Source organism: Trichosurus vulpecula, chromosome 4 (assembly GCF_011100635.1).
Source record: "Trichosurus vulpecula isolate mTriVul1 chromosome 4, mTriVul1.pri, whole genome shotgun sequence".
Taxonomy (NCBI): Eukaryota; Metazoa; Chordata; class Mammalia; order Diprotodontia; family Phalangeridae; genus Trichosurus; species Trichosurus vulpecula.
In genome coordinates this window covers 213,294,172-213,317,822 of record NC_050576.1, presented here as the reverse complement: position 1 = coordinate 213,317,822, position 23,651 = coordinate 213,294,172, and the positions used below count along the sequence as shown (strand labels likewise).

The following is a 23,651-nucleotide window of genomic DNA, read 5'->3' as shown; positions in this document are numbered from 1 at the left end:
AGGTAGATATCCACTAGTCCAAGCTGAGAATTGGTATGGCTCTGTCTGACAGCAGAGGAATAGGTCCAATGGCCTATGGTAAACACTGTTAACCTGAGGACTCTATGTTTCTTGGGAACACTCAAAGAACTATTCATAGGATAGCAAAATTCAGAGCAACAAGGGTCATTAGAGTAAATGTAGTCCAAACCTCTCATGTATTACAGATGAGGAAAAACAGGCCTAGGGCAGTTAGGTTTGCCCACAAGTAGTAAGCAGCAGAGCCAGGGCTTAGACCCATTCCCTTTGATTATATTATACAACGGATAACATTTTATACAATATCATACCTTCTAGAAGAGGTAGAATGTCATAGCGGATAGAGGGCTGAGCCCTCTATCAAGAAGATCCAAACTGGGTTCAGATTCCATCTCTGATATTCACTAAGCCATGTGATCATCAGGCAACTGCTTACTTACAAACTACAGCTACTTATCTACAAAATCAAATTCAGTTTGTCGGTTTCACAGAGGGAGGTTCTCTCTTTGGCAGCTCTACAGAATGATGAAATCTTGAATCTTTCTCATGTTTTCCACTGGGTATTTAGCATGCAAGAAAGAACTGAATGTGTTTAGAATGGAAAAGAGATGACTGGGGAAATATGACAACCATCTTCAAGTATTTGAAGTATCTTTCACAAGAAAGATGAAATAGACTTGTTCCGCTCAAGTCTATTCCTCAGGAGAGAAATATACATACGCACGTACATAGGGTATGTCATATGTATACACCCACATATGCAGATTTGATGTAAGCAAAAGTATCCTATTTTTTGTTGTTGTTGAATTGTCTCAGTCCTGTCTGACTCTCTGTGACCCCATCTGGGGTTTTCTTGGCAGAGATACTAGAGTGGTTTGCCATTTCCTTGTCCAGATCATTTTACAGATGAGGAACTGAAGCAAACTAGGTCAAGTGACTTGCCCCAGGGTCACGCAGCTAGAAAGTGTCTGAGGACAGATTGAACCTAGGTCTTCCTGACTCCAGGGATGGCACTTTATTCACTGAGCCACCTAGTCGGCCTATTCCTAACTATTAGAGCTGTCCGGAAGTATACTTGGCGGTACTTCTTCAAGCAAAGATCGGAATACCACTTGCTTATGGTGTTGTAGAAGGAAATCTTTTTCAAATATGGTTAGACTAGATAATTCCTGAGGTCTCTTCCAACTCTGAGGTTCTATAATTGCTAGGGTTCTCTGATGTTCAGACTGATGGAGTGGAAGGGGCATTGGGCTGGGAATCAAGAGACTTGGTTTCTCTTCTCAGATCTACCACTAATCTGTGTTATCTTGGGAAAGTCATCTCCTCTCTTCTGGTCTTGGTATCTTCATCTGCTACAAGAAAACTGGACTAGCTCTCTAAGTTCTCCACTAGCTTGATCACTCTTGATTCTTCAGCTGGAAATATTTCCCTAGAGTACAAATCACCTGTGGTAACCAGAGTTCCACTCCATTCTGTGAGGTACTTTGACAGAAATGACAATTACATTCTGAAGAGAAATAATGGATTTTCTGAGGGGAAAAGAATTAATGTGTCGATGAATATTCTGAGAGGGAAGAGTCTATTAACAGATGTGCTAAGGGAGAAAGCTGTTGGCAGTTGGCATTCTGAATGAGGGAAACTTGCCCTAAATTTTGGGAGCAACACAAACAAGGAGGTGAAGAGATAGAAGCAGATGAGACAAGTGATCAAATTTGCAAATCAGGAATAAGAGATGAGAAGAGAGGGTTGCTGGTATGCATGGCCATCAAGTCCCTGCTGATCTTCGCTCTGCTTTCTACCAAGAACTCTTGGGGTATAAACCCAAAAAGCTTTTCCCTGGAGCTGGCTAGCCAGTCTCCAGGACTCCATGGGACTCTGCCTTGACCACTGTTACTGTTGTTGTGCCATTCTTTAAACAAGATCGTCCAAAGGTCACACCTGGGAGAAGGCAACCTACTAGGCTCAGCTCTCTCTGACAAAGGGCTGCACATTGTCTTCATGACTTCCCAAACCATAACTCCCTTTGTGGTTGTGGGTTTTTTTTTATGTACTGTTTCTCTGACCAGAATTAATCTCCTTGAAGTCAAGGACTGCCTTTCTTTTGTATTAACATCCCTAGCACTCAATACTGTGCTTAGCACACAGTAAGTGTTTAATAAATTTTTTTCAGTTATTCATCCATCATCTGTCCTACAAAGTAGGTACATCTACATTATTTTTTCAACCTCTTGCCCAGTGTGACTGATAATCAAAAAGATATTAACTTTCCCCTTGTGAAAGGCATGATAACTAAATACTGAAAAGCTCCACTCATAAGACTATGATTTTGAGTTTTAGCTGGCTGACTAGGCTGAAGCCCTCTTTCCTGGCCACCAGTCACCATTCCTGCAAACACATTCATGTGAGCCCCATCCATCCCTATCCCACTCTACCCTCCACTTTCATTGTGCCATCTGGAAGTTGCCTTCTTTTGTTAAGAAACAATCCTTCATCTTGGATATGTGACCTTCCCTAGGAAATTACGTGTGTGTGTGTGTGTGTGTGTGTGTGTGTGTGTGTGTGTGTTATAAATACTGTTTGTATTTCATTGTCTATGTACATGTTGCTTCTACCCAGTAGAAGCTAAACTCCTGAGGGCAGGAGCCATTTCATTTTTGTTTTTGTACCTCTGGCACTCAGCACAGCACCTGGTACATAAAAATTTCTTAATAAATACTTGCTGAACTGAATTGTAGAGTAGCTTCCCTTCCACTCTCCTCCCCCATAAGGGCATCTGGTTTTCTTACACTAATCATTTCCCATAGTTCCACTACTGGATTTCCTGGTCTGGGAGAAATGGGATTGGTAGCATATATACAAAAGTATATGAATTTCCCTCCTCTTCTGGTCTTTTCACCTGCCTACTGAAATTCACTCCTTCCCTTTCCCCACCCATCCAAGCCCAGCCCACTTCCTCAAACCTCCCGACCCACCTCCATACCACTGTTCACTAGGGACTTACCAGCCTTTCTGATTTCACTGTAAACGGTCTCAGTTCCTTTCCTTTCAGGAGCTGGAAAAGGTACGGGCACAGATTCAGTGTCTTTCCTTTAGACTGACAAAGTTACAATACTCTTTCAAATCGTGTGTGTCCTTGTAGATATGGTTGTCTGGGATATCAAACCTATTTCCCATTCCCCATGGGCACATCCTGATGAAGGGAGAGGCTCCACTATCAGGGTTATCCACTTTATTTCACTGAAAGGTTACCTACCTACAAGACTATCCCAGATTTTCTTTACTGAGGAAAGAATAAACTCTTTTGCCTTAGCCAACTTTTCCGTAATTGGAAACATGAACAATTCAGGGCTACTCAGTACACTGCACATTTATGGGAGAACCTAAAACCTAAGGAGATATAGATTTGAAAGAAATCAGCAAACTTTTATTAAGCATTTACTATATGCCAGGAACTGCACAAAGCACGGGGAATACAAAGACAGAAATGAAACATTCCCAGCCCCCAAGGAATTTACATGTTTATAGGGAGGATATAACCTGTCCAAATATAAGTAAATATAAAATACATACAAAGTAAATATATGTTGATTTAGTTGTAAAGTGCTTTACACAGGGCCTGACGCATAGTAAATGCTATATAAATGTTATTATCACCATCATGATTATTAGGCAGAGGGGCAGGACAGCTGGTTGGGGGGAAAGGAGGGAAGAGAATCAAGAGAAGTATGGGACCAGAAATCAGGCAACAGGCAACTCGGTACTCCCAAATACCTGCCTGAAATGCCAGGACCTGTGTTTGCTCCCCATCTGTCACTTAGCCTCCTCCTCCACCCCCAACACCTGTTACTTAGAATTGTCATTTAAGGCCTTCAGCTTTATGATTGTGAAATATCGTGAGGATTACCTGGACTTTCAGAGCAGTAGATTGATAACAGAAAAAAAATCAAACCCAAGACCCTGAACCCAACCACACTGTACCTCTTTCCTGCCTCCTACTGCTCCCTACCCCACCCCCCTCCACACACAAAATGACCTAGCAAATACTCCCTTCTGCCTAAAAAATTGCCAAAAGTATCTTATAGGGGAAGAGGAAATGGGACGTTTCTTTCTGTTCTCTAGGATTTTCCTCCCAGTCCTAGTTCTCGTGAATGAATGTTGTCACTTATCCTTGACATCCTTTCTGGGGGGAGTGACCACACTAAGGTCCTCAGTGGTCTGTCACCCCTTCTTCCATCTGGTGCTCTTTGTGAGTGGTTCTAAGTTCCAAGGCTACTATTTGGGTTCCCACTTCCTATCACTAGAGTTAAAAAGGGAAACTTCTCCCACAGGCAATTTTGCTAACCTTGTGGACCCCTAAGTATGTGTCTGCCTGGTCTGTGAGTTAATCTGGCTCTGCCTGAGCAATAGGAAAGGTCCTGAGATTAACCCTATCCCTGTCTCTTTACATTATATCCATACAGATATCTCCTGACACTGAAGAAACCAAGGTTACTTGGAAAGAGACTCGTTTCTTTAGGGCAGCAGATGGCAGATGGCTTAGGGAAGAAATGCTGCCTACTTCTCAGGATTCTACTCCATCTCCTTCATACTACCAAAGCATCATACCTGTGCTGCCTGCACAAGGAAAATAGTCTATCTCTAGTGTAAGAGCTGGCAGAGCTATTCAAAGAGATCCCACTCAAAGGAAGGGACCTCTATAATTATCCAAGCCTCAGAACCCATTAACTTACAGACAGCCTAGAGATAATCACCCCACACTCCCCCTTCCCCAAGTCTGCTCTCCTATATAAACATTGACAAAATAGAGACATTAATTTATAGGAACTGCAACAAAGCAGGGCTTAGCAGAAAGGTGCAAAATTTAGAGGGCAATTGACCACCACGTGGTGGAAAGAGTGCTAGACTTGGAGTCAGGAAGACCCAGGTTCAAATCCTGCCTCTGACACTTATTAGCTAGGTCAGCATGGGCAAGCCACTACCTGAACCTCCATTTCCCAATCTGTAAAAAATATTGGGGTCAAGGAAACTGGCATCTACTAATCGTTTGATATGTGCCAAGCACTGTGCTAAGTGTTGGAGATACAAAGAATGGCCCAAAGATAGTCTTTGCCTTCAAGGAACTTACATTCTGGTAAATGCTTAGTATATTGGAAACACCCTGAGAGGGGAAGGCTGGAGGGACCAGAAAAGCCTCCTGGAATAAGTGGGATTTGAGCTGAGTCTTGAAGGAATTCAGGGAAACTAAGAGGCAGAAGTAAAGGGGGGTGGGGTGGGTGGCAGTGGTCTAAACACGCTCTAAGATTCCTTTCCAGATCTAATTCTATGATCCTGATGTAATGGGAGGACTGGCTGATGACGGCCCATTCCTTAGAGCATGCTCAGATGTACCCTTTACGTGCAGATGTTCTCCACCTAGTTCTAATCCAACCAGTTCTGGCCATGAGTGACCAAGGGACAGGTATCGTGTGGTGATAGATAAAGAATCTTTTGATTGGATGAGCTAGAAGGACTGATGGATCATGAAATGTGGAGTAGGCCCCTTTTGCTTCTTTTCCTTCCTCAAATCACTTAATTTGCATAATCTGTTCCATCTCAGCAGCTGATGAGCATCAGTCCTTCCAGCACCTTGGCCTGCCAGAAGGCTCTTCATCAATACACAGTACCAGCCTCTCAGTCACTCATGTTTCAAAGAAGGACCACCATGCCTCCACTGATTGGATTGGAACTAGGCAAAGAATATCTACACTTGTTCTACAGGGTGTCCCTAAAGTGTGGACACATAGGCAAAAATGCACATTTCAAAATATTTGGAATATTAATAGATCTTAGCCCCTTTGACTTCTTTTTCTGGGACATGCTAAAGGAGAAGGTGTACTCAATGAAAGTCACAGATGCAACACCCTTGATTGAATGCATAAAGAGTGAATGTGCTAAAATTGACAGCAATGTTGAGTTATTGCATCGAGTTCACATGAATCTTGCAAAGCGCATCAACCTTTGCATCGCAAATGATGGAAATCATATTGAGGCTGTTATTTGTTAATATTCCAAATAAATAAAATGTTGTTGAAAATGTCATCCATTTCCTTTCTTGAAAATATGCATTTTTGCCTATGTGTCCAGACTTTAGGAACAACCTGTATATAAACTACCAGAAAGGGCAAATCTGAGTATGCTCTAAGGCCTGGGCCCTCATTGGCCAGTCTTCCTATCACATAGCCCTACTGTGATCCTTCAGCAACTTAAAAAAAACCCAGAAATTAACATCTAGTTGGAATAATAATTAAAATCAGAAGCTAAAGGAATAGAAAAATGGGAAGCTTATTCCTCCCTACTTCTACCTTTTACCCTAGGTAAGCCATACTGCTCAGCTGAGCAATACCCTGCATCCCCTTCTCCCCTCTGCTGTACCAGCTGTCCCTCCAGGCTGCTACCTACCAAAGGTGTAAAAAGTGTTAGGTATGGCTCTAGAACCTCCTATTTCATGAAGAAGTTTCTTTGGAGATGGATAATATAAATGTACTCTAAGTTTTATGATTTTTAAAAATTACTTTGTAAACCTTAAAGTGCTTATATAACAGTTATGACATTTTTAATTAGTCCAAATAATTAGAAATTAGATAATGTAGCTAATAGGCTTCTAGGAGAATCTTGAATACATGTTTTAGAACTGATTTAGAACCACAGAAAGTCAGAACCAGAGAGGCCTTGGATGTCATCTTGTTCCCACCCCATTTTGCAACCGAAGAAGCCCAAGGTCCAGAGGGATCCATATCCTGATCTGCTGGGAATTTTGAGGCATCAAGGGCTCTGTTAAGAGTCTGGCAATCACGGCAACTGCCCAACAAAGCTAGGTCCTCAGAGAGAATAAGTCAGTAACCAAAATAATAGTTGGGACACAGAAGGAGATCTAAGACTGAAATATAACAAATATATATATATATATATATATATAAAATACACACACACACGTAGCTATAAAGTTTGCAAAATGATTTACATACTTTTTATCATTTGAGATTCAAACTATCCCTGTAAGGCCAGTACCACGAATATTAATATCCCTACTTTACAAAGAGGAAACTGAGTCTCAGAGAGATTAAATGACTGTCCCATAGTCCCACAGCTAGTAAGTGTCAGAGTCAGGGTCTGAGTCCAGGTCAGCCTGGTTGCAGGTCCAGTTCTATATCCACTACAGCACCCTCATCATAAACTCAAGATTCATAACAACCATATGCAGCAATGTGGTGCTTTAAGGATTAAAAAAAAAGTGTTTGTTCCATTTTACAAATGAGGAAAATGAGTCTCAGAGAGGGGCAATGATTTGCCCATGGTCACCCAGCTAAGAAGTGCCAGAGCTGGGATTCTAGCTCAAGTCTCCTGAATCCAAATAGTGTCCTTTCTAGGATAATACCTTGGTGAGTAAATCTTCAAGAGAGAATCTTCCTTCCCATTCATGTTCTGAGAAGGAAGGGAAAACTTATGCTGGGGATTTTTTGACCACATCTTTCTTCTAATGTTTTTAGCACAAACAAAATTCTTCACATACCATCAGTTGTTTGGGAGCTCTGATTTGCCACATGGAGATTTACAGACACAGACTATGGCCACATGTTTTATTTCCCAGATTCACATGCCCAGCCTTAGTTTTCCTCTTGAATTCTAGGTCTGCATAATCCACAGCCTATTGAGTTCTTCAGGCTTCTATTTGGCATCTCAAACTCAATTTGTCAAAACAGAACTTATCTTTCCCCCCCAAAACCCATGCCATTTCTGAACTTATTTCTGCCAATGACACAGCCATCCTTCTAGTCACCTGGGTCCATAACCTCTGTGTCATCCTCAACTCCTCACTCTCCTTTATCCCATTTATCTAATCAGTTTCCAAACCTTATTGATTCTACTTCCACAGCTTTCATATATGTCCTCTTTTCTCCACATAAACTACTGCTACCCTTGTTCAATCCCTCATTTCTTCTTGCCTTCTAATTGGGCTCCCTGGCTCATCTTTTCCGTTCTATTCTCTGCGCAGCTGCCAAAATGATTTTCTTAAAGCATGAGTCTGACCATGTTGCCCCTAATATGCTGACCTCCTTGATAAAATGTAAGGTCCTTGAGGACCAGAACTATTTAGTTTCTGTCTTTGTATATCTAACACCTAGCACAATGCCTGGTATATAGTAGGCATCTAATAAATGCTTGTTGATTAACTAATTTCAATTCTGTATTTGGCACCAAGACTAAAGTGAGCCAGTGGGGCATTAAAAGCTATTCATTAAATCTGGGATTTCTCTTGGTCTGGCACACATTCCATTCTGAAACCTCTAGAACAGGGGGTTCTTAACAGTTTTTGTGTCATGGACCCCTTTGGCAGTCTGGGGAAGCATGTGGACCCCTTTTCAAAGTAACATTTTGAGATACATATAAAATAAAATACATAGGAAATTAATACAAAAATACAAAGGAAACCAATGACATGAAATATCATCATCAAAATAGAAAAAAAAAGTCTGTAGACCCCTGGTTAAAGAACCACAAACTTCAAAAAGAGATTTGGCTAGAGATTAAATAATTGGTTTTGGATTGGTCATATGAAATTATTAGAGTGTATTTTGACAAGTGTGGGTTCAACAACCCAATGAATTCTGTATCCCAGACTCGGACCAGCTATCTCACTATATTCCATTGCATGGTATCATGGAAAGAATACTGGATTCAAGGGGCCTGGGTTCACATCCCAGTAATACCATTTATTATCTGTGCAACCTTAGATAAGTCACTTCTCTCTAGACTTCTAGATAGATAAAACTAGATAGTTTTATCACCTATAAAATGAGAAGGTTGGGCCTTCTGGGTCACATGACCAACAAGATGGAAAACTAGACATTCTCCAATCTTCACTAACTCTCAAATATCATCCAGAAAAGAAATAACGTGCCAGATGTAGAGCCATTGCCACTGAATTCATAGGACAAGAAAGAGGGAACCCTACCAAGGTAGAATTAGTACCAAAAAATGATAATCTTTAAAGCATTCACTTTGCACCCCTCCCCCACTAGCTTCTACACTCTCAAATTGTCCTGCAGGTTTGTGTCTGGGACTTACACTGCCATTCCTCTCCTGCTACAGAGACTGTCAGCATACCCACTCTCCACCCTGAAAAGCAGATATTGATTCTGATCAGTCATATTGGGGGCAATAGTCAGCTAGGTGAATTCTAGTTTAGGGACCCTCACAACTGCAGAGACTTTGTTCAGAACACCTTTCCTATACTCCTCCAACAGTGGAAAAAAGGACTGACATTGATTCAGCCAAGTCAGAGAGGAAAAGGATGGACGGTAAGGGTAAATGGCATATGAGGCCAGTTTGAGCAGCTGCCATTGGCCCGAGGAAAAGAGACCTAAAACACACCTGGGGCCAGTCATACCTTCTCCTGAGACTAATAAGTACAAAGAATGAAGCTGGTGAAATGAGAATTATATGGTAGGAGGCTGAGGCAGCTTTGTAGTCCAGCTCTTGATATATACCCACAGTCAAAGGGGATTGAGTCAAAAGGTTAGTGATGCAGGAATATAAAGTAAGGGGACAGGGAGAGCTAAAGCATCAAAGATTTTATGGGGAAAAAATTCAGCTAAAAAGCTAGAGCACAGGCAGGTAAATGAACAGAGGAACCTAAAATTAGAAGGAAAAAGAGTACCAAACCCTCATAAAGAATACAAAGCCCTTTTAACAAATATCATAAGACAAAGGGAAGTAAAACAAAGCCTGATGAAATATAGAACCCTGTGGATTTCTAAGAGAACATGAAACAAAAATAAGAAATTCTAAAACGGTTCAAAAGAGAAATGAAATCTGTAAAAGAAGAATTTAGGAAGGAATAACTGTTAGAATGTATAGCTCTCAAAACAGAACTCATTAGCCAAATTAGAAAAAAACTGAATCCATTGTGATGATTTTCTTCAAAGAAGCAAAAGAAAGAATCACAGATATGAGATACAAAAATATTGAAGTGGATAAAAATTTGGCAAAAGAGATGCAAAAGACAGCAATGTGAATAGACTATGTGATCTCTCTATAAGCCAAAGCTGTTGACTTTAAAGAAAAGATGCATAAAGACTACTTAAGATTCATAGTTCTCCCAGAAGAAGACAGATTAAAACAAACAAAAAACAACCCTGAACACCAAAATTCAGGAAATAAAACAAAACTTCCCAGATCTTCTGAATATAGAAAACAAAGCACACACTTTTTTAAAAATTCAAAGATCATTTCTAGAAAACCCTTATACTTCAAACTCCAAGATACATAGTATTTAAATTTAGCAGTTTGAGCGACATAAAACTCTGCAAGCAGCTAGGTGGCAGACCTTCACATATGAAGGAAAGAAAATTCAAATGACACAAGACTATTCTACATCCACTAGAAACCACAGAAAGAAATGGAATAAAATATTCCAAAAAGCAAAAAGAGCTCAACACGCAACCCAAAATGATATACCCACCCTACAAATTTGAGCCTAGTCCTTAATAGAAGGGATGGATTTTCTACAAAATAAAGGCATTTAGAGCATTCCAGTAAATTAAAAAAAAAAAACTCACACACAAGCAGACTATTCAACTTGCAAATATCCTAAACAACAGAAACATAAGAAAGGTAAATAAGCAAAGAAATATCAGGCAAAGAAAAGTAATAAAGTGTACTATCCCATCTCCAGGGGTTATTTTATTTAAAAACATGAAGAAAGATACTGACCTATGGCATTAAAAAAAGATTTTAAAAGTACCCAAAGGGATAAAGATGTAAGAAAAATAGGAGAAGTGAAGGTAGAAGAAGAGCAGAACAGAAGCACCACAGACTAAATGATATAATACCTCCTCCCCCTTCCCGACACACACACACACACACACACACACACACACACACACACACAAGTGAATCAATGTATTCTCACACAAAATTTGAGAATGAGAAGGGGCACATAGGTGAGCATCAAAGGGCTGATAACTCCTTTAATCTCTAAGCACAGAGAGGGGCTACAAAAAGGAGAAACTGAAACTGAAGGAATGAAAAGGGAGTCTTCACTCAACATGGTGGAAGGGGTTCTATGCCTTTTGTGGGAATGTGGCATAGGTTTAATCCAGAAAAAGTTGGTGCAAAGGGAGACTGCCTTCTCTGAGAGAATGTTGCATTCTCAAGGACAGCACCCTGCCGCAGAAAGAGAAATGCAAGCATCTAGGGGCACCTGGCACCCACAACTGGGGCAAGAGATGAAATTTAAAGATGAAATGTCAAGACTAATGAATGGAGAGGAGAGTATTTATAAGGAAGTCAATTAGTAGAACTGAGATGAATGATTTATGACATAAGAATTTCTACCCTGAGGTATTACTTCTACACACATTTCCCTCATGACTTGATACTTTTAAGAGTGAGGGACAGCAGCAACAAAAAAGAATGATGGGGCAAGATCTATAAAGACAAAAACAGAGAAATTGGTTAAAAGAGAGATCTCAAACCGGGCATTTCAGGAACTTCAACTCCATAAGTAACACAAAGAAATTAAAGAATGAGCACACATAGACCACAAAGCAGAGAATAGAAGTTCAGAAGAAACAGGAAAGAAAGAGAATTCATGAGGAAAAGAAAGCAAAGAAAATCTTTTTAGAAAAAGGTACAGAAAAATCTAATAAATAAAAGAAGTTAGAAGATAGAAGCATAGTAGATTTTGAGCTTATCACTTAACAGACATAAGAAAAAAAGAATGGAAAAGGGAAGGAGAGAAGAAAGAAAGAAAGAGAGAGAGAAAGAAAAAAAGGAAGGAAGGAAGAAATAAAGGAAAGAAAGAACAGTGGAAGGGAGGAAGGAAGAGAGGGAATAATGAAGGAAGAGAAATCAATAATTTAAGCAATATCTCCAAACTAGGGAAAGGGCTATCAAATGGGACTAAAGATAGGGTTGGGAAGAGAGGGTTGCATATAGGGTTGCATCAATACAGTTTAAGCAAAAGTAATTATATGGACAAAGCACTGACAGAAGAGGAAAATGAACAAAAAAATTAAGCAATACTAAGAAAAAAAGGGGGGAAAACATAAAGCTAAGTAACATAATTTTAGAAGTTAATGCAACAAACAATATAATAAAGTGAGAGTGGCAGAGTGAATAAGAAAACAAAAACTCCACAATCCATGGCCTACAAAAAAACACATCAAATGACCAAAGACATATATGAAAAGTTAAAAGAAAATTTTTTGTGCATCAGGTGTTGTTTTTTTAAAGGAGTTGTGATAACACAATCAGACAAATCAAAAATAAAAATTCAGTATCGAAAGAGATAAATGAGGAAATTACATTATGCTTAAAGAAACATGCTATCGATATTAAACTTGTATGCACCAAATGCATACCTTATAAATTCACAAATGGAAAATTAAACAAGTACAAACAGGTATTCTCTACCTGGTTCCAGTCCTTGAACATACACAAATATTTTTCTACATGATTCCAGTCCAAATAGCTATATGGAAAGTTAAAAGGAACCTATTTTCAGCCATTAGTGCCTAAGTAGCTAGTATGGTGCAATAACAACACTTTCCAATTGGCTGAGGATCCAACAAGATTAATGACTTAGAAGGTAATGAGCCAGAAATGAGTTCACATGCAAAAGGGACAACCTACCAATTTCTCAGTCTTTTCCTTCATGGCAAGAAATGGGCCCTAACTGGTGCGAGTTGCCCAGTGGGGAGAAAAACAATTGCTCTCTTATTTTCCCAATCACCACCGCATCTGTGAACCTCTATTTCTTTTGTATTTATTCTTTCCTGATGATAGGGAACGAGTATGATGAGGAGGGAGTATTCAGATGACTGTACAATTTGGGGTGATCCATTAGAGCCACCAGAGATCCCATCAGCAACCAAGTTAGTAGTAAAGTCCACTAGACGCAATAACAGTGGCCAGTGAGAGAGGAAGTGCCTGCAGATGGATGTGGAAAGATAGTCATCACCTGAGGATGGTAGTGCCTCCTAGGATAGGTGCCTTTCTAAAGTCCATAGCCAACACTTCTCTCCATCATGAGGTGATCACCATCCCTGAAGCTGCTGTCATATAGACCATAAAGCAATAAAAATAGTAATCAATTCAAAAAGTACAAGCAAAAGTCAGAGACCTAAATGGAGATTTAATGATGGAATCTTAAATAAAAAGAGGGTCAAATAATATCATGAAAACAATAACTTGTGAAAGATAATCAAAATGACAAGACAACATACCAAATTTTCTGAGATGCAGCTAAAGCAGTCCTCAGAGCAAAAATTATATCCCTAAAAACATACATCAACAAAATAGAAAAAAGAAAGGATTAATGAACAGAATATTCATTTTTAAAAATTAGGTCAACAAATAAACCCAAAATAAGCACAAAAGAGGAAATCTTGAAAGTTGGAAGAGAAATAGACAAATTGGAAACCAAAAAGACTAGACAACTGATTAAACAAAACTAAAAGCTAGTTCCTTGAAAAGACAAACAAAAGTGATAGATCTTTAGGAAATCTGATCAAAAACTGTTTGGACTAGTACCAAAAAAATGAAAAAAGTGAAATCACATCAAACTCAGAAAAAATAAAAAGAGTCATAAGAACCTATCAATTATCTGCCATCAAAACTGAGAGCTCCAGAGAAATAGGGGACTACCTACAAAAATATGAAATAACCAAATTAACAGAACCAATGATAGAGATCTCAAATAATCCAATCTCAGAAAAAGTAAAATGAACTAGCTATAAAGAAATTACCAAAACAAAACAAAATCCAACTCCTGGTCCTGCCTGATACATTTACAGAAGTCTATCAAACCTTTAAAGAACAATTAATATCTATTATACACAAATTATTCTCAAAGATTGGGAAAGAAAGCACCTTATCAAACCCCTTTTCCAAGAAAAATATAGTCTTATTAACTAAACCAGTAGAGAAAAGAAAAAGAACTACAGAGCAAGGTTGCTATTGAATATCAATTTTAAAATTTTAAATAAAATCCTGTCAAAAGGACTACAGAAATTTATACCAAAATATCACTGTAATCAACTTGAATTTATATTAGTAATGCAAAGATTCTTCAATATTAAGAAAATAATCAATATAATCATATCAAAACCAAAAATATCCAGAATTCATGATTATCGCAATAGATGCAGAAAAAGCCCTTGAAAAAATATATATACTCAAAAATGCTACAATGTAGAGGCACATAAAGTCTTTTTTTAATGTGATAAGAAGTATCTAAAACTAGAAGCTAGCATTTTATGCACTGGAGAAACATTAGAAAGTTTTCCAATAAATTCAGCAAAAGTAGAAGCAAAAGACACACCCTTTTCTTGCTGCTGATGTTACGGTTGACTTAGAAAATCTATGAGATTCAGCAAAGAAACCAACCGAAAGAATAGCTTCAGTAAAGTTTCAGGCTACAAAATAAACCCACAAAAATGAACTGGTTTTTTTATATAACAAAATCCAAGCAGCAAAAAGAAAAAGGGATATCTCATTCAAAGTTATTATAAAGTGCACAAAATATCTGGGAATCTATCTACTAAAGCACACCCAATACCTATGGAAATACAAAACACTCCTTAAAAAAATAGGGAATAATTTAAATAGCTGGAGGAATATTCAGTACTCATTACTGGACCATGCCAATATAATAAAAAAGATAATGCTACCAACATTCATTTACATACATAATGTTACACAAATCAAACCACCAAAAGGATCATTTATAAAGTGATATAAGATAATAACAAAATTCATTTGGAGAAACAAAAGATTTAGATAATTAAAGGAAATAATGAAAAAAATGTAGGAATAAAGGGGGAATGGCACTTCCCAGCCTCTAACCATAATATAAATCAGCACGCATCATAATAATTTGGGACTGGTTAAAAAATAAAAAAATAGAACAATAGAACAGACCTATCAAAGAAGAGCCAGAAATGATTTACCTCAAACCCGCTGGACGATAAACCTGAAAACATCAGAATTAACTTGGAAAGAATTACCTGTGTAACAGAAGATAAGTACTACTAGAAAAAACTGGAAAGTAATTTGGCAGAAATTATGTTTAGGTCAACATTTTATACTATCTTCCACAATATGTTCAAAATGCATATGCAACTCTTAGAAAAGAATAGCGTATAACTTTCAGAATTGTGGATGAATTCCTAACCAAAGGACAGAGTCAATTACGAAAGATAAAATGCATAACAAGACAGACAACTAAGAGAAACATGTAAGGCTAAAAGCCATTTTCCTAAAATAAGCAGCTAAAGTATGGGAACAAACAGTTCTCAAAAGAATTGCAAAATATTCACAACCAAGAATTCTCCAAATTGCTAGTAATAAGAGAAATTCCAATTAAACAATCCTAAGACTTTATCTCCTATCCAGAAAGTTGTCAAGGAATAATCAGTGATGGAAATGTGTAATCATATTCACCTAGTAGAGCTGTGGAGCTGTGACTTGGTACAAGTGAGAGCAACTGGAGAATTATGCAAAAAAAGTGACTAAAATATCCATACTCTTTGATCACAGATTCAACTAGTGGGCATATATCCCAAAGAGACAAAAAGAAAAACCTCATATATACCAACATATTTATAAATCAGAACTTTTTATGGTAGCAGAGAACTAGAACCAAAGTAGATTTCCATCCCCTGAGGAATGGCTAAACAAATTGTGGCACATGAATGTAATGGAATACTATGCTACAAGAAATAATGGGCAGCTAGGTGGTGCAGGGGATAGAGCACTGGCCCTGGAGTCAGGAGGACCTGAGTTCAAATCTACCGTCAGATGCTCAATAGCTGTGTGACCCTGGGCAAGTCACTTAGCCCTGTTTGCCTCAGTTTTCTCATTTATAAAATGAGCTGGAGAAGGAAATGGCAAACCACTCCAATATCTTTGCCAAGAAAACCCCAAATGGGATCGTGAGGATTCAGATATGACTGAAAAAATAAATGAAGTCTGTAAGAATTCTAACTCCCTAAGAGGACAGGAAAGAATAATGACACTTCCAACTCTGCAGCTGTGACCACACACTTGTTATATGTGACCACACGCTTGTTATAGCATCTCTCCACTTGCAGGATGGTCTGCACAGCTGTACTAACTATTCCTTCTCTGACTTTCCCCAAGTTTGGTGTCTATAGCTATGTGCAAAAGATTAAACCAGCTAAGAAGCTAAGAGATTGTTTCTGTCTTTTCCTGACAGGGTATTTCCTGGTCCAGCTTGATTTTGGCTCCAGTTTGCCTTATGTTCACAATGGAAGAGCCTGCTTTACGTCACGGGATTTTCCCAGCAATTACAGACAAAAAATATGCAACAGGCTGGGGCTAATTAAGAATACTCCCTTCCTCACTGCACAAACGGACCCAGCCCTAGCTCAAAATAGCATCCTGAACCATCCCAATTTAAGCAATGAGACCGAATACAGACTGCATACAGGGAGGCCTGGAGAAAACAGGCCTTGTTCAGTTTGGGTGGCTTCACTGCCCATCTGGCAGTCTGACAAGGAACACTTTTTACCAATTAAGTGGCCTTCTAATCCCAAACCAGAGAGTGACTGAGGGAGACTCATGCCTGACAACATCCCTTACTGCCCTAGGAGGCTGGAGCTATTCAATAAAATCATAGCTCTCAGACAGGGGACCATCTCCAGTCATCCTGATTTATATCAGGCCACTGGACCCAGATGGCTCTGGAGGAGAAAGTGAGGCTGGTAACCTTACACAGCCCTCCTTCACTTAAATCAAATTCACTTGCAAGTCATAGCATCACCTCCCTGATGTCATGGTCCTCTTCAGAATGAAGGACAAACAACAACACCAGCAATGTTCTCAGACGTGTTTGATCGTGTATCTCTCTCAATTCCAGTCAACAAGCATACTCACATTAAGTACCCACTTTGGACCAAGCACCTGCTAAGTGTGCTAAGTGTGCATTAAGCACCTACTTTGCAGCAGGCGTTGTGTCAAGAATACTGAGAAAAGCAAAACCTTCCCTCAGGGAGTTCACAGTCTCCAGGGGAAACAACACAGAAACAGATATGTACAAGCAAATATATACAGAATAAATTTGAAATCTTCTCAAAGGAAAGACACAGTATTAAGGAGGACTGGTAAAAGTTTCTTGCAGGGGATTCTTGTGGAGCCTTGACAGAAGCAAGAGAAGCCAGAAGAAGGCAGAGGTGAAGAGGGAGAGGAAACAGATAGTAAAAATAGAGCAGGAGTGTCCTGTACAAGGCACAGCAAAGAGGCCAGAATCACTTCATCAGAGTAAGTGCAGAGAAGTAAGATGTAACAAAGATTGGAAAAGTAGGAAGCATCTAGGTCATGAAGGACCTTAAAAGCCAAATAGTCAGTTTTTTAATTTAATCCTAGAAGATAAGATATAGGGATTCAGGCCCTATAGTTACATATAGGGATTAGATCCAGGGAGCCACTGGAGTTTATCAGTCAAATGATTTTTAGCATGTATTCCTAATATTCTTATCAGTATTCTTATCAGTAGCACCCACAGAAGCCTGAGATTACAGGTGGTAGAGACTACAGCTACCGATTGAAGAGTGACCCCAAGGAGTACAGAGAGCCGTACAGTAGAAATGGGGCATCCTATAATATGAGTAACTGTGTTTTTATTATTCATTTTTCCTTATTGCTAAGTAAATGGTTATGTGTATGATCTAAAAAAAAAAGAGAGAAATGGGGCACCCTGTGTATGTAGGTCCAGTCTAGACAATAAGGGGCCTACCCAGCCCAGCCTAGCAATAGATTGATCTGTCCAGCAGAAATGCCCTTGGAGGAGGAAGCCTGGCTGAGCTGCAGGGTGACTAGTCAATCACTGTTACCAACACCCTCTTCTGCAATGAACTTGAAGAAAGAGATGGAATCAAGGCTGTCTAGTTGCCTTGGTCACGTGGGTCCCCACCAGATGTGCCTCATTACCATTGTACTTTATGTTTGTACCCCTCTTCCTCCCCCATCCCCACTTCTATGTGTCTTTGTGAGAGGAAGCACCCAGGTTTGAGACAGGAGGGAGGTTGCTTTGTAGCTATTGTTCTTGCTTTTCCACTTGAGTAAATGCCTTTTCAAGAGCTTATTGAGTCTGTTGGCTGATTGTTCGTGGGAAACACACCAACGGGGGCTAGCAAACTACCATGTTGGGAATAGTGACCCACAAGGTTACCCCTAAAACCTAAGGTAGTAGTTGCCCCTCTGGGGACCCAAGCTGTCAATAAGAGTATAAATTGGGGAATAAACCAGAGGGACTGCTATATTTTAAAAGGATGAGATAACGATGAGATAACATTTGATTCTAGAATCATTGGTGGACCACTGGGGTTTACTGAGTAGGGGAGTGACATAATCAAACTTGTACCTTAGGAAATTATTTTGGCAGCCGCTCTGTGGAGGTTGGGGTGGAACACTGAGAGATTTGAGATGTGGAGAAAATTAGACGCCTATTACAATATTCCAGGCAAGAGGTGATAAGGGCCTGAACTAAGGTGATCACAGCATAAGTAAAGAGTGGGGACAGGTGTGAGAAATACTGAGGAAGTAGCAATGCCAAGAATTGGCAACTGATTGATAGAGCGTATGAGTGATAATGAATAGCCAGGGATGATACCATGCTTTCAAGCCCGTGTGACCGAGAAAATGATGGTGCTTTTGACAGCAACAGGCAGGAATAGGCCATTTCAGAACGGAGGGAGGTTTTGGAAAAAAATCTAACTTCATGACAGCTGCAACGTAGATCTCAGCCCCTTTGTGCTTTCTCATCCCATGCTTACTCTATCTCACTAAAAGTGAAAAGAGGTATAGAAATTATTTACCAGCCATTGCCTTGGAGTGAACAGCCATCCAAGAGATACAGAACCAACCCATGGGCACCTGTTGTAGCCAGGAGCTTGTCTGGGGAACAGGCTGTATGTACACTGAGTAGGCTGGGGTTGTCCTAGTGACACTTACAAATTGTGGGTGTGTGGGTTACCAGCGAGGTTAGTTTATAACTTCCTGAGGCACTCACTCTAGAGCAAAAATGGAGAGGTTAGTAGCTTGCACTACCATAGGAGGAGGCTGAGTTCAGGGAGTTTGCTTATGTTGAAGGCAAGTCCTGAAATTAGTATCAGGAGAGTGGGACACCAACCGTCTTCCACTCTCTGACTGGTCATGCTCTTCTTGGCATAGGATTAGAACTCCCATTTCAGAGCTTACTACCTAAGACAGGGAGGCAGAAAACTTGCAGTCAAGTCCAGAGTCTGTTATTTGCTACCTGGGTGACCCTGGGCAAGTTCTTTAACATCTTTTGGCCTTGTTTCCTCATTTTTAAAATGAGGGGATTAGATTCAGCAGCCTCTAAAATCCCTTGCATTTCTAGATATGTTATCCTCTGGACTCTAGTCCTCATTTTCCTCATCTGTAAAACCGGGGATTGGACTCAGTGATTTCTAATATTCTTTCTAATGCTAGATGTATGATCCTATGATCTTAGAACTTAGCCTTTTCGGCATCCAGGAAGACCTAAATTTCCAAGCCAATGTGACCTCCATTGTGGCCCACTTTCCCAGATGCTCCAGTGGTCTAAAGAATTTCCTTCCTTTCAACCTCCAAGCCAGACAAAGAGATCTAAGCTCTATTGCTGAGACGATAATATTTTTGAAGAACCAAGCACTTGCCTTCTCAAATCCCAATTCTTCCAATATTTTAAAGCCCTTTCGTAATTAACCCCATTTATATGTGTGCCCTTGCATGTCCTTTGACTAAGGCTGTCAAAGTTGAACCTGTACCTCTAAATTAGGTACAGGAATCACTTTTGGGGTCTGGACTCAGCTTTGCAACTGAGTGATAATGTGACCTAGGTCACGTGGCTTTACTTATCTGTAAAATGAGAAGTCAAACTAGATTTCTAAGGATCTTCCAGCTCTCAGATTCTATATTTTATGGTTCTCTGGCTTCTGACTTCCAGCTGCCCTTGAGGTAGGGCATGGTCCTCACTTAACATCCATAAACACCTCCTCCCCCCTTTCCTCAAACACCCTATGCCAGGAAGTAAGCCATCAGGGCAGTTTGTAAAGGCAGAACCTAACCTGTCAGTGGTATTTTTTCAAAGCACATTTTGAAAACAAATTTCTACCCTGAGCAAGCATTTATTGAGCAACTGTTCCTTCTAAAAAAGAAGTCCATCTCAAAGGGAGCACTTTATAAGTAGGAAGCCAACTCCACAATATACTCAGTCCCCAAGTAAGGTGCTAGATTCAAATATTCCGAGGTCCATACTAGACCGGGGAGTTGATATGCCTGTGGCAGGCATTTCTGATATTGCCATCCAAAAAGAAAAAAAAAAAGGAAGGAAAAGATAATCCTAGTCCCCTCCCTATCTCAAGCTCACACCACCTTTCTCTATCCTTCACCATTAAGGGTCTGTGAATTCAGCAAATTAAATTGATGGGATATTGAACATAGATAACAGGAAGAAAGCAGGGATCAAAAAACGCTAATCCAAGTCTATGAGAGAGGAAGAAGCCCAATGCAGAACTGCAATCTGCAATCCTGGCACACACCATGCTTAAGCAAATGCCACCATTCCTCTTTAGGTGAACAGACATAGATAGACTGCCCTTGTCCTGAATGAAGGTAGGTCAGGGAGGATGGTGACTAAGGGCCTTGTTTAAATTTTACAGCTTCAAGGCAGAGCCAAGATGGCAGAGTAAAGGTAGGGACTCATCTGAGCTCTCTCTTAAACCCCTCCAAATACCTTTAAAAAATGACTAAACAAATTCTAGAGCAGCAGAACCCACAAAAGGACGGAGTGAAACAAATTTCCAGCCCAAGGCAACTTGGAAGGTTGGCAGGAAAGGTCTGTTGCACCAGAGTGAGAAAGAAGCACAGTCCAGCCTAGGCCGCATCCAGTGCAGTCCTGGTCACAGCAAACCAGGACCAGGCCTTGGGAGTGACTGAATCAGCAGCAGCAGTGGCTGCTTCCAGAGGTCTCAGACAGTAAGGGGGTCGAGAAGTGGTCAGAGGGAAATTGTGGGGGTCTTTTTGCTGTCACTGAGAAGGGCTTTGTTGCTTTGCCCATACTCAGATCCAGGTTGCAGGCCTAGGTGGCAGTCCCAGGGTGAGCAGGAGCACTACCATAGTAGAGCTTCCAGCAGCAGTGGAAGGGGAACCCTCCTCACAGCTCCAAGGCAGAAAAGAGTGTTTGTGGTCACTCACAGACCAGAACAAAGGCCAGGAGGGTAGTAAATACCTCTCTTTAGATCATACCTGCACAACTTGGCAGTAGGCAGGGGCCAAAATTAAAATAGGCTAAACTTCTTCAGGTCACAGGTAGGTTAGAGATAGACTGACAATGGTTGGTTGCTGCAGGTCACATGACAAACAGGAGACAACCCTACATTTTTCATGAGCCACCCAAAATTCTTTGGCAGGCCACATAGTGTGCAGGCCTGCCTTAGATCATGCCACCTTGGAAGAACTGAAAACTTACAGGTCCCTAGAAGTATCTCTGAAAACATCTGCACAAAATCCCTGAGGCTTGGGACAGTGTGCCCTCCACCCTGGAAGTAGAGCCCTATTTTGGCAAAGAGTTAAAAGTCAACCAATAGGCTGGGGAAACGAGCACACAAAGGAAAAACAAAACAAAACAAAACAAAACTCTAACTATTGAAAGTTATTATGGTGACAAGGAAGATCAAAACACACATGCAGAAGACAAAAAAAAAGTCAAAGCTCCTACATCCAAAGCCTCCAAGAAAAATATGAATTGGTCTCATGTCATGGAAGAGCTCAAAAAGGATTTTGAAAATCAAGTTAGAGAGGTAGAGGGAAAATTGGGAAGAGAAATGAGAGTGATGCAAGAAAATCATGAAAAATGAGTCAACAGCTTAGTAAGGGAGACATGAAGAAAATAATATCTTAAAAAACAGACTAGGCCAAATGGTAAAAGAAGTCCAAAAAGCCATTGAGGAGAAGAATGCCTTAAAAAGAACTATTGGCCAAATGGAAAAGAAGATACACAAGCTCCCTGAAAGAAATAATTCCTTAAAAATTAGAATGGAGCAAATGGAAGCTAATGACTTTATGAAAAATTAAGAAACAATAAAACAAAACCAAAAAAATGAAAAAATAGAAGACAATGTGAAATATCCCATTGGAAAATCAACTGACCTGGAAAATAGATCCAGGAGAGATAATTTAAAAATTATTGGACTACTTGAAAGCCATGATCAAAAAAAAGAGCCTAGACATCATCTTTCAAGAAATCATGAATGAAAACTGCCCTGATATTCTAGAGCGAGAGGGTAAAATAGAAATGGAAAGAATCCACTGATCACCGCCTGAAAGAGATACCAAAATGAAAATTTCCAGGAATATTATAGCCAAATTCCAGAGTTCCCAGGTCAAGGAGAAAATATTGCAAGCAGCCAGAAAGAAACAGTTCTAGTATCATGTAGCTACAGTAAGGGTAACACAAGATTTAGCAGCTTCTACATTAAAGGATCGGAGGACTTGGAATATGATACTCTGGAGGGCAAAGGAGCTAGAATTACAACCAAGAATTACCTACCTAGAAAAAAAAGTGTAATCAATGAGGGGGAAAATTGATGTTCAATGACATAGAGGAACTTAATGCATTCTTGAAAAGCCAGAGCTAAATAGAAAAATTGACTTTCAAATACAAGACTCAAGAGAAGCATGAAAAGGCAAACAGGAAAGAGAAATCATAAGGGACTTTTTAAAGTTAAACTGTTTACATTCCTACATGAAAAGATGATATTTGAAACTTACGAGACCTTTTTCATTATTAGGGTAGTTGGAGGGAATATATGTAGACAGAGGGCACAGGGTGACTTAAATATGAAGGGAGGATATCTAAAAAATAAAATTAAGGTGTGAGAGAGGAATGTACTGGGAGAAGGAGAAAGGGAGAGGTAGAATGGATAAATTATCTCACATAAAAGAGGCCAAAAAAAGCTTTTACAGTGGAGGGGAAGAGGAGGGAAGTGAGGAGAAGTAAGTGAATCTTACTCTCATCAGAATTGTCTCAAACATACACACTCAAGTGGGTATAGAAATCTATCTTACCCTACAGGAAAGTAGGAGGGTTAGGGGATAAGAGAAGGGACCAGGGCAGTGATAGAATGGAGGGCAGATTGGGCGAGGGGGTAGTCAGAAGCAAAACACTTTTGAGGAAGCACAGGGTGAAAGGAGAGAGAGAATAGAATAAATAGGGGGAATAGGATGGAGGGAAATACAGTTAGCAATAGTAACTGTGAAAAAAAATTTGAAGCAAGTTTCTCTGGTAAAGGCCTCAATTTCTCAAACATAAAGAGAACTGAGCCAAATTTACAAAAATAAGAGCCATTCCCCAATTGATAAATGATCAAAAGATATGATCAGTTTTCAGATGAAGTAATCAGAGTTATCAATAGCCATATGAAAAAAATACTCTAACTCACTATTGATTGGAGAAATGCAAATTAAAACAATTCTGAGGTACTACCTCATACCTATTAGATTGGCTAATAAGACAGAAGAGGTAAATTACAAATGTTGAAGGGGATATTGAAAAAACAAGACTT

At 39.7% G+C, this 23,651-nt stretch overlaps 1 protein-coding gene across 3 annotated transcripts in view; it reads right to left on the bottom strand.

Annotated features, from left to right (window-relative positions):
- The window catches only part of PECAM1 (platelet and endothelial cell adhesion molecule 1), a 102,961-nt gene that overhangs the window by 28,846 nt on the left and 50,464 nt on the right, over positions 1 to 23,651 (bottom strand). For 2 of the 3 annotated variants that reach the window (XM_036756978.1, XM_036756979.1), the window contains exon 14: positions 3,020 to 3,070. The exons of the other annotated variant lie outside the window; for it this stretch is intronic. In XM_036756978.1, coding sequence (XP_036612873.1) covers positions 3,020 to 3,070 — 51 coding nt within the window. The remainder of the gene's footprint in view (positions 1 to 3,019; positions 3,071 to 23,651) is intronic. 3 annotated transcript variants of the gene reach the window in all.